Source organism: Nerophis ophidion, linkage group LG25, assembly GCF_033978795.1.
Source record: "Nerophis ophidion isolate RoL-2023_Sa linkage group LG25, RoL_Noph_v1.0, whole genome shotgun sequence".
Lineage (NCBI taxonomy): Eukaryota > Metazoa > Chordata > Actinopteri > Syngnathiformes > Syngnathidae > Nerophis > Nerophis ophidion.
Genome location: NC_084635.1, coordinates 13223551 through 13233910, shown reverse-complemented (window position 1 = coordinate 13233910; position 10360 = coordinate 13223551). Strand labels below are relative to the sequence as shown.

General features: G+C 41.0%; 1 protein-coding gene across 9 annotated transcripts in view; it reads left to right on the top strand.

Moving 5' to 3' along the window:
• Nucleotides 1-331: 331 nt before the first annotated feature.
• neo1a (neogenin 1a) overlaps nt 332-10360 on the top strand; it is a 479989-nt gene continuing 469960 nt past the window's right edge. For 7 of the 9 annotated variants that reach the window (XM_061887535.1, XM_061887537.1, XM_061887533.1 and 4 more), the window contains exon 1: nt 333-942. In XM_061887535.1, coding sequence (XP_061743519.1) covers nt 858-942 — 85 coding nt within the window. In that variant the 5' untranslated portion in view covers nt 333-857. Of the gene's footprint in view, nt 943-10360 lie in introns of all 9 variants that reach the window. The other 2 variants (XM_061887530.1, XM_061887538.1) reach the window with 2 other exon arrangements.

The window sequence follows — 10360 nt, the reverse complement described above, 5'->3', positions numbered from 1 at the left end:
CGACACTGTACAAGGGTACAGGTCCACAGGTTTCTCCTCATTGAGCTAAATTGAATCCTGTCTCTGTTGAATTCCTTGCTTCTTGCCTGTTTAATACATGTCATCAGTGTTTAAACCTGACAGTTGTATTCAGTGTTAAAAATATTACATGGCTCTCACGGAAATACATTTTAAAATATTTGGCTTTCATGGCTCTTTCAGCCAAAAAGGTTCCCCACCCCTGTTTTAGTATGAAAAGGTGTTCGGAATGGATTCATCCAGCCCACGTTTTAGTGTTCGCCTAAACAAGCCGCCTGGATTCCAAACATCGGTGAGACTCCACGCCATGTTTTCCGGGGAGCCCGAGGAGATCCAGCCCTCCACCACCACGCTGCTCCCTCACGTCCCGACCGTGAGCAGCCAGCCCCGGCCGAGATTCGTCTCTCTGCCTGGATGACATTCTTTTCTCCCTCTCAAGTGGCCGCGTTTCGTTGTATGCTGGCGGCGGACATTGGAGAGGAAAAGTCGGCGTGTTAGCGCCTCTTCTCCCACAGCAGCCTCGCCTGTTCGCTGCGCCTCGGCGGTCATGGATTGATTGTTTTTTTTTTGTTTTTTGTTTTTTCCTCCTTCGACCTCCGCGTCCACCAAGTTGAGAAAATAGTCTTTATATCCCGCGTCTCTTTCTTTCCAAGCTCCATGTTTCATCCGGACTCTTCTTTAACTACCTGGCACCGGATGAGTCTGCGCGGGTTGGCTCTTTGAACTTTTTTCTTTGCCGTCCTTTTTTTTTTTCTTTTTTTTTTTTTTTTTTGGGGTTTAAGGATTTCGTTCAAACCCCGGGATTCGTCAAGTCTGCAAATATTTATTCGTGAAAAGTGATGGCTGAGCGGGGAGCTCTGGGGCTCCTCTCTCTCCTCTCCTGGCTCACCTTTCTGTGCACGGCTGCAAAGCACGTCGACAAAGGTACAAGTCTCACTCTTATTCACTCACCTTGCTGCCATTTTCTCCCTTCAAAGTGCCTAAACTTGCATTGAAATTTGCCTAAATTTAGATGTTTTGTCTTCTAAATGCATCTCTTTCAACGTGGAATTCAAATCATGCAAATGGCTCACTATCAAGAGACCAGACAGCACCATCAGTCCTGTGGACATCTCATTACCTAAGTGTCAATACTTGATAAACACATTCCCAATTCATTAGCCTTTCACCGTCAGTCCAACTGGTGGTGGTCTGTGTGGAGAAACCCCACTGCCCACTGTGCCCATGGCAGACTAGCCCAGGAATGATGCCGTACTGGGCCCCCGAGTTCAGTTCCAAACTTAGGAGACCAACGTTTTTGCAGAAAATTCCTACAAAACACTAGAGTCCTCGTGTGGTATGCGGGATCTTGGACCAGTGTAAAGACAGTGACTACGTTTCCAAGCACGATATGAGTCGGATTTCTCAAATAGTTTGTTTTTATGTATAAAAGTTACCAGCCCAGTTCTTGTTGTACTTGACGTAATATTGGCACGGATTAGAAATAGTACGTCTCCAAAGGCTATCTATGCAGACAGTATCAAAAATGATCTTGGCTACAAACATGACACTACTACCAAGAAGTAGTAGTGCCAAAGCAAGTGGTTTGAAGCAAAGTCTAATTTCTCAAATAGTTTGATTTTATGCATGAAAATCAGGGCTTCTTAGCGGTTCCTTACAAGTTACCAGCCCAGTTCTTGTTGTACTTGACGTGATATTGGCACGGATTACAAATATTACATCTCCTATGGCTATCTATGCAGACAGTATCAAAAATGATCTTGGCTAAAAACATAACACTACTACCAAGAAGTAGTGGTGTTGAAGCAAGTGGTTCGAAGCAAAGTTTGGTGGAAGAGATTTGTTATGAGGGAATTTTCTGGAAAGAAAAGCTTCACAAGTCTGGAAGATCATTTAAGCTCTGTGGATTTCTGAGAATTGTTATAACTTCGAAGAAAAAGAGAGTTCATGCCTGCTTTAGATGAGGGTTGCCATTGTGTGGAATGTAGAGAGTTTTTGCAGCAAATTCCTAAAAAACCCTAGAGTCCTTGTGTTGTATGCGGGAACTTGGACCAGTGTAAACACAGTGACTACGTTTCCAAGCAGCATTAGTCTGATTTCTCAAATAGTTTGTTTTCATGTATGAAAATCAGGGCTTCTTAGCGGTTCCTTAAAAGTTACCAGCCCAGTTCTTGTTGTACATGACGTAGAATTGGCACGGATTAGAAATATTACGTATCCAATGGCTATTTATGCAGACAGTATCAAAAATGATCTTGGCTAAAGTTATGACACTACTACCAAGAAGTAGGAGTCTTGAAGCAAGTGGTTCGAAGCAAAGTCTGGTGGAAGAGAGGAATTTTCTGGAAAGAAAATCTTGACAAGTTTGGAAGATTATTTAAGCTCTCTGGATTGCTGAAAGTTGTTATAACTTCAAAGAAAAAGACAGTTCGTGTCTGCTTCAGATGAGGGTTGCCATTGTGTGGAATATAGAGAGTTTTTGCAGCAAATTCCTAAAAAACACTAGAGTCCTCGTGTTGTATGCGGGAACTTGGACCATTGTAAACACAGTGACTACGTTTCCAAGCAGCATTAGTCTGATTTCTCAAATAGTTTGTTTTTATGTATAAACTCATTTCTTGTTGTACTTGACATAATATTGGCACATATTAGAAATATTACGTCTTCAATGGCTATCTATGCAGACAGTATCAAAAATGATCTTGGCTACAAACGTGACACTAGGACCAAGAAGGTATTGGTGGTGTTGATGCTGGTCTGAAGCAAAGTCTGGTGGAAGAGAGTTGTTATGAAGGAATTTTCTGGAAAGAAAACCTTCACAAGTCTCGAATATCATTTAAGCTCTGTGGATTGCTGAGAGTTATAACGCCGAAGAAAAAGAGAGTCCGTGCCTGCTTCAGATGAGGGTTGCAATTGTTGTGTACACACTTTCCCGTTGTGTCGAATATAGAGGTATTGCAGCGAATTCCGAAAAAACAATAGAGTCCTCGTGTTGTATGCGGCAACTTGGACCAGTGTAAACAGTAACTATGTTTCCAAGCAGCATTAGTCTGATTCCTCAAATAGTTTGTTTTTATGTATGAAAATCAGGGCATCTTAGCGGTTCCTTACAAGTTACAGCACAGTTCTTGTTGTACTTGATGTTCGCTCTAATATTGGAACAGATTACAACTATTAGGTCCCCAATGGCTATGCAGACAGTGAAGTGAAGTGAATTATATTTATATAGGGCTTTTCTCTAGTGACTCAAAGCCCTCTTACATAGTGAAACCCAATATCTAAGTTACATTTTAAACCAGTGTGGGTGGCACTGGGAGCAGGTGGGTAAACAGCAGTGACTAGGGTGGCGGAAGCGGGGATCGAACCTGGAATCCTCAAGTTTCTGGCATGTCACCTCTACCAACCGAGCTTTACCGCCCCTATCAAAAATGAGCTTAGCTACAAACATGACACTACTACCAAGAAGGTCTTGGTGTTGTTTATGCTGGTCCAGAGCAAAGTCGGGTGGAAGAGAGTTGTTATGAAGGAATTTTGTGCTGAGAAAGGCTTGAAAATCATTGTAGGTCTGTGGATTGCTGAAAGTTGTTTTAACTTCGAAGGAAAATACAGTCTGGGCCTGCTTCAGATGAGGGTTGCCATTGTTGCGTACACACTTGCCAGTTGTGCCGAATATAGAGTTATTGCCGATCCGTTTGGCAGCGTTACGAGGTTTGTGTGCGCTTTCTTCTTTGTAATATACCGGCTTCATTCTCTTCCATCTCGCTCATGTTTGTTTGGGGGTCCAAATGAAGCCGGCTTTCTCAATTTCCTACTTTCAGTTTATTTTTTTCTTCCACCCATGCGCCTAAAATGTTCCGTTTTTTTCATTGGTGCAACAAAGAAACAGGTTCCTCTTCATTCCAGTTGTTGCCTATGTTTTTAATTAAAGGGGATCCGCTTCCGAGTTAGATCCTGCGTTTTGAGACTGGCGCATGCGTGACACAAGGATAACGCCCACTCGAGAGTCCGAGTTTTTCCAAAGCCAATAACAATCAGATTAAGGTGTTTGTATAGGTTGTTGAATAATCCCTTTGAGCCGAATTATTTGATAAATCAGACTGTATTAGTGCATGGAAACGTAATGATTGGCAGATTCATACATTTGCATTTTAACCTTGCTAAGTAACATAGAACACAGAGGTTCAAACTTGTGATTTAGATAACTGAGGTGATCCTCAAGGCACCCCTTTAAGTCCTCTCCTTTTTGGCAGTTACACATTTTTGTAATGTGATTTATCTAACTGAGGTGTTGCTGTAGCTTGTTTATTTCAGATGCAGTCAGTCATCATTTGTTGATTTTTTTTTTTTGTTTATACTAGGGTTCCTCAAGGTACCATGTTAGGTCCTCTCTTTTTCATCATTTGGGCTATACAACTTGTGGCGAAAAAACTTGTGGGAGACTCACATTTTTGCAGCAGATATCTGATAGATATAACAGACAATATATAGACCTAAATCAAATGTCTGCTGTAGAGAATTCTGGTTCTCTCGTCTGGACAAAATAAGACTAATAGTAAAGTGAGAAGTCCGGCCCTCCATTCCTCAGCTTTCTGGAAATGTTACCCCCAAAACAATTTATTTGAATTCCTGGCCTATGGTAAGACATAAGGGAGTTATTGATTGCAGCCTGAGTTCAAGTCACAGTTGGCTATCTGTTGCCATTTTAAGAATAATGACCGTAAATGGAGTTTATCACATGCCTCATCTTGACTGTGTTATCATAGTTATTCAAGCATGTGTTTATTCATCCTGGACACTTCTCCCATAATTGTGTGAGAGGGGGGAAAAGCTGCCCATGTGCAAGGAAATGTTTGTTTTTGCCTCATAAAGAAGATTAGGCTTGTGCATGGAGCCCATTGAAAGACGCTCTCCTTTCTGCACTGGTGTAAGTAGGATATAGACGAGAAAGGGTCTCTAGAAAAAAAAAAAAAAGCCCCTCCTTGGTTTTTGCAGGAGATCCTCACAAAAGAGGGAGTTGGGGGTAGGGTCAAACAGGCTGACTGTCTGGAAAGTAATAAAACCAGGAGATTAAGGGGGCGAGGGAGTTCCTTTGGGAGGTTTGATTGATTCCAGAGAATTGGGCTGAAACCCACACACCGAGGAGGAGTCTCAAATTACTAATTATGGGTTACCACCTTGAAAATATCAGTTTATTCAAAACACATTTATTTGCGGATCTCGCCGTTGCCAGAAGTTTTCAAGTCAAAGTTGGCCCGGTTCCCTTTCGGCTTTGGACGGACTCAACAGATTACCTCGCTCTTTAATTAAAGTGGTGCATATTGGTTTAAGTTTAGCTGCATTTTTTTTTTCCCCCAACTCCTCTCTCCCTTAAAAGTTGTGGTAGAATTCCACAAAATAGTTAGCTTTTTGTAAACACGTTGCTGTTGGCAGTGTTAAATCCACTTAGGTCCTATCTTATCTCTGTAATCCTGCTGGGACTAGGTTGTGTGCTGATTGTCTCCCAGCGGACAATGCAAATAACTTGCTGAAATGTGTAAACATTTGGCCACCGTCTCTGCTTTTACAAAAGCCTTCTGCGTGAGGCTTTATCGTCACGGACCACCTTAGATGCAAGCCCGCCCAACCTTTTAAAACAACTGTTGTTTTCCTTGGCATACCAATGTCTTCCAGTCTTTCCAAAACACACCAGTCTGTATTTTTGGTCAATGAATTCCAGAGTAAAACATTCTGTTGATCATCAAGCATGCGTACATGTTTTTGGCACACGTGTTTAGGATTGCAATCTATTTGTGGTTTTGGGGCGGGGGCTAGATGATGTCATTGTCTAATTTGCATAATTGGCCAGACAGCATGTAATTGTAATAGACGCAGTAGGAGAGAGGAACTCTGTTGTAAGAGAGACAAAAAGTGAGTCAAAAACATGGAGCGCAAAACAAACGTGTTTAGAAATACAAATTAACTTGCGTCTGTGGCTTTTTTTTCCCCATTTAAAAGCTTTTTTTTTTTTTTTTACAAACAGGAGCTGCCATTGAGTGCTTTCATAGGGGTGAGCAGCAGCTTGTGCTGCCTGTTGAGAAAAAGAGTAATACGTGTTTTCATGTTAGGCTCCAATAACACTGGAAAAAGCTGCTTGATTGGAAACACTGATCCTGCTTGTTTGGTTCCTTTTCTCTGGTAGACCTGTTCCGTATAATGTTTGCTTAAAACCGGGGTTGGTACACGCACTGCAACCTACTGTGCAGAGTTGTAATCAGAAACTACACTCAGTAAGTCCCATTGTAATGTGTTTAAAGGCCTACTGAAATGAGATTTTCTTATTTAAACCGGGATAGCAGGTCCATTCTATGTGTCATACTTGATCATTTCGCGATATTGCCATATTTTTGCTGAAAGGATTTAGTAGAGAACATCGACGATAAAGTTTGCAACTTTTGGTCGCTAATAAAAAAGCCTTACCTTTACCGGAAGTAGCAGACGATGTGCGCGTGACATCACGGGTTGTAGGGCTCCTCACATATTCACATTGTTTATAATCATAGCAAGCAGCAGCTAGAGCTATTCGGACCGAGAAAGCGACAATTTCCCCATTAATTTGAGCAAGGATGAAAGATTTGTGGATGAGGAAATTTAAAGTGAAGGACTAGAAAAAAAAAGAAAAAAAGTTTAAAAAAAAAAAGGCGATTGCAGTGAGAGCGATTCAGATGTTATTACACACATTTACTAGGATAATTCTGGAAAATCCCTTATCTGCCTATTGTGTTGCTAGTGTTTTAGTGAGATTAAATAGTACCTGAAAGTCGGATGGGTGTGGCCAGGGGTGTGTTGACGCCAGAGTCTCCGAGGGAAGTCACGGCAGCTGCAGCAGGACGGAAGCTCCGCTGATGTCTCCAGTGAGAGGCAAATTATTACCACAATTTTGTCACCGAAAACTGCCGGTTGACATGTAGTCGGGATCCATGTTTGCTTGACCGCTCTGATCCATAGTAAAGCTTCATCTTCGGGAATTTTAAACAAGGAAACACCGGGTGTGTTTTTGTGGCTAAAGGCTAAAAGCTTCCCACCTCCATCTTTCTACTTTGACTTCTCCATTATTAATTGAACAAATTGCAAAATATCCAGCAAAACAGATGACCAGAATACTGTGTAATTATGCGATTAAATAATGTCCGTCAAACGCACGAGTGATCATAACGCCACGTTTTCAACACGACACTTCGCGGGAAATTTAAAATTGCAATTTAGTAAACTAAAAAAGCCGTATTGGCATGTGTTGCAATGTTAATATTTCATCATTGATGTATAAACTATCAGACTGCGTTGTCGGTAGTAGTGGGTTTCAGTAGGCCTTTAAATGAGTGAGTGTAAAGAAGTAGTGGAATATCTACCTGTGGCGCCCGCCCGGAATAAGTAAAATAGCTTTTTTGTTCAAACACGCATACGCATGTGCCCTATGGTGTCCTTTTTATATGTATTTTTTTTCTTTAAATTAAGATAATGACGTGGTGTATTTTAGTTAGGTCAAATTTGGCTCTTTTTTGGGATGTAAAGATTACTGGTAATTATGATAAAACAGTAAAATTCCTGATGTTGGTATTACCGTTTCAACTGTTGATTATTGAAAAATCGCAATTGATTACTACACTTTGTTGAACAGACTTCTCAATGATACTGCTAAATGCCTGGAGAAGCAGCGCTCGCGCACTGATCGCTAGCTCGCTTAAGTTTTAACATGAAAGCAAGACACATTAACGTATTTCCCCGTTACAAACTAGGGCTGCAACTAACGATTATTTTGATTAGGCAACTAATTGGATTATGAAGTGTACACCTATTCAATGGCTATAAATTAGCAATTGGTTTTGAAATTAATCTTGAGATATTTTTAGCAGGGTTTCCCGCAGCCGTAGCTCTTTGTTGTTAAGGCAGCCGCCTTAACAACAAAGGGCTACGGCCTAAAAAAAAGTCTTAAAAAACCCCCCCAAAAAATGTCCTGTCCAGCTTCTCAGGCAAATCATATAGTTGAGTAGATGCCCATATCGGCTGTTCAGATTTACTCCTACAAAAGAGAAGTGTAGGATACTTCTCTTTTTGCCTTATTTGTATACGACTTTATTAAATGTATTTATATTATCATTTGGTGGTAAACTAAAGCCTTAACAAGCTGCTATGCTTCCTTTTCCTATTGCTATTGTACTATTTTTTCAGCTATAGTTACATTAATCATTAGTAACGTAGCAGCCTAGTTTTGAATGGCAGGGTCCCTGCCATCTTATGTTGATAAAAATATAACATTTATTTTATAAAAATCTACTACAGGCTTCCCAAATGCTGTAATAAATTAAACGTGATGAGTCAAACATATATCAGCATGTGGCCCCACTTTAAACTTTTTTTTCAAACGCTTATTGCAAATGCTTATTTACAGTAAGTCATTAATTTGACTTAGTCATTATTTTGACTTAGTAAATATTGACTTACTAAGACTTAGTCATTATTTTGACTTGGTAAATATTGACTTACTAAGACAAAATAATGACTAAGTCAGATTAATAACTTACTGTAAATAGACGTTTGCAATAAGCGTTCCAAAAACAGTTCAAAGTGGGGCCACATGCTGACATATGCTCAACTCCATCCATCTTCTTCCGCTTATCCGAAGTCAGGTCGCGGGGGCAGCAGCCTAAGCAGGGAAGCCCAAACTTCCCTCTCCCCAGCCACTTCGTCCAGCTCCTCTCGGGGGATCCCGAGGCATTCCCAGGCCAGCCGGGAGACATAGTCTTCCCAACATGTCCTGGGTCTTCCCCGTGGCCTCCTACCGGTTGGACGTGCCCTAAACACCTCCCTAGGGAGGCGTTCGGGTGGCATCCTGACCAGATGCCCGAACCACCTCATCTGGCTCCTCTCGATGTGGAGGAGCAGCGGCTTTACTTTAAGCTCCTCCCAGCTCTGAAATCACTCACTTGGATTACGATATTGCGGCATAGACGTTTACTAATTATAGCCTTAGTTCACCGTGGTTTGAATGAGTTACCGTATTTTCCGGACCGTAGGGCTGACCGGATTATAAGGTAAATTGCCGATGAGCAGGTCTAGTCAGGTTTATTTTCATACAAAAGGCGCACCGGATTATAGGGCTCACTGAAGGCGTAATTTTATTAAATGTTTTTCTAAATGGAAAACACTTTATTGTGGTCTACATAACATGTAATGATGGTTATTTGGTCAAAATGTTGCATAAATTATGTTTTACTGATCATCTTTAAGCCGCTTTGACAGTCGCTGCAGGGTACAACGTTTTGTGGGCGGTCTTATTTATGTGGCTCACCTTAGATAGCGTCTTCTCCCCATCATCGTTGTTGTAGCGGTGTAGCGTACATGAACAGGAGTAGATGAAAGATGGAGGTAACTGTTTTAATGACATTCAGACTTTAATAAAATCAATAACGTGGCTCACTAGTGCGACAACAACGCCGGAAATGTGTCCTGTGAAAAACCGTCAGTCTCCAGTAGATAAATTTCCTTGGGTGAATAATGTAAACTCACTACACTGGTGTGTTTTAGCACTCTCATGGCTAGTTTACTGACAGGTATAAGTAAAAACATTACACTACTTTATATTAGAAATGGCAACAGAGGATGAATGTCCCATAACAAGATAAAAAAAGAAGACGCTTATCGACTATGTTCTCTGCACGGACTACAAAGGCGGACTTGCGCAAATTGTCAGGACTTATGCAGATCCCAAATACAGATCTGCAGGTACCAGAAGGTGAGAAAAGTTGCTTTTGCATAAGGTGGCAAAACAAATGCCAGATAATGTCTTACCTTTAACACACACCATAATAATACTCGTATGTTGAAGCACCGTACAATCCATCAAGTGGTGCAGCTTCATAGCTTACCAAAGTCGTACTAAAACATTTGGATAGATTTTTCAGCGGCGTGTGTAATCTTCTATACCAGGGGTCGGGAACCTTTTTGGCTGAAAGAGCCATGAAAGCCAAATATTTTAAAATGTATTTCCTTGAGAGCCATATAATATTTTTAACACTGATGACATGTATTAAACAGACAAGAAGCAAGGAATTCAACAGAGACAGGATTCAATATAGCTCAATGAGGAGAAACCCGTGGACCTGTACCCTTGTACAGTGTCGTCCCACAAGAGAATTCCATGCCTCCTAACAACTAAATGCGTGCATCTCTTATTCTTTTTAATAACATTGTTATTCTGAAGTTAATCAATAATAAATAAAATACTCTTGACCATTAATGCGACTTCTTGAACAGGTGCGGTAGAAACGGATGGATGGATTAAAATGCATGAGAATGTTTTATATTT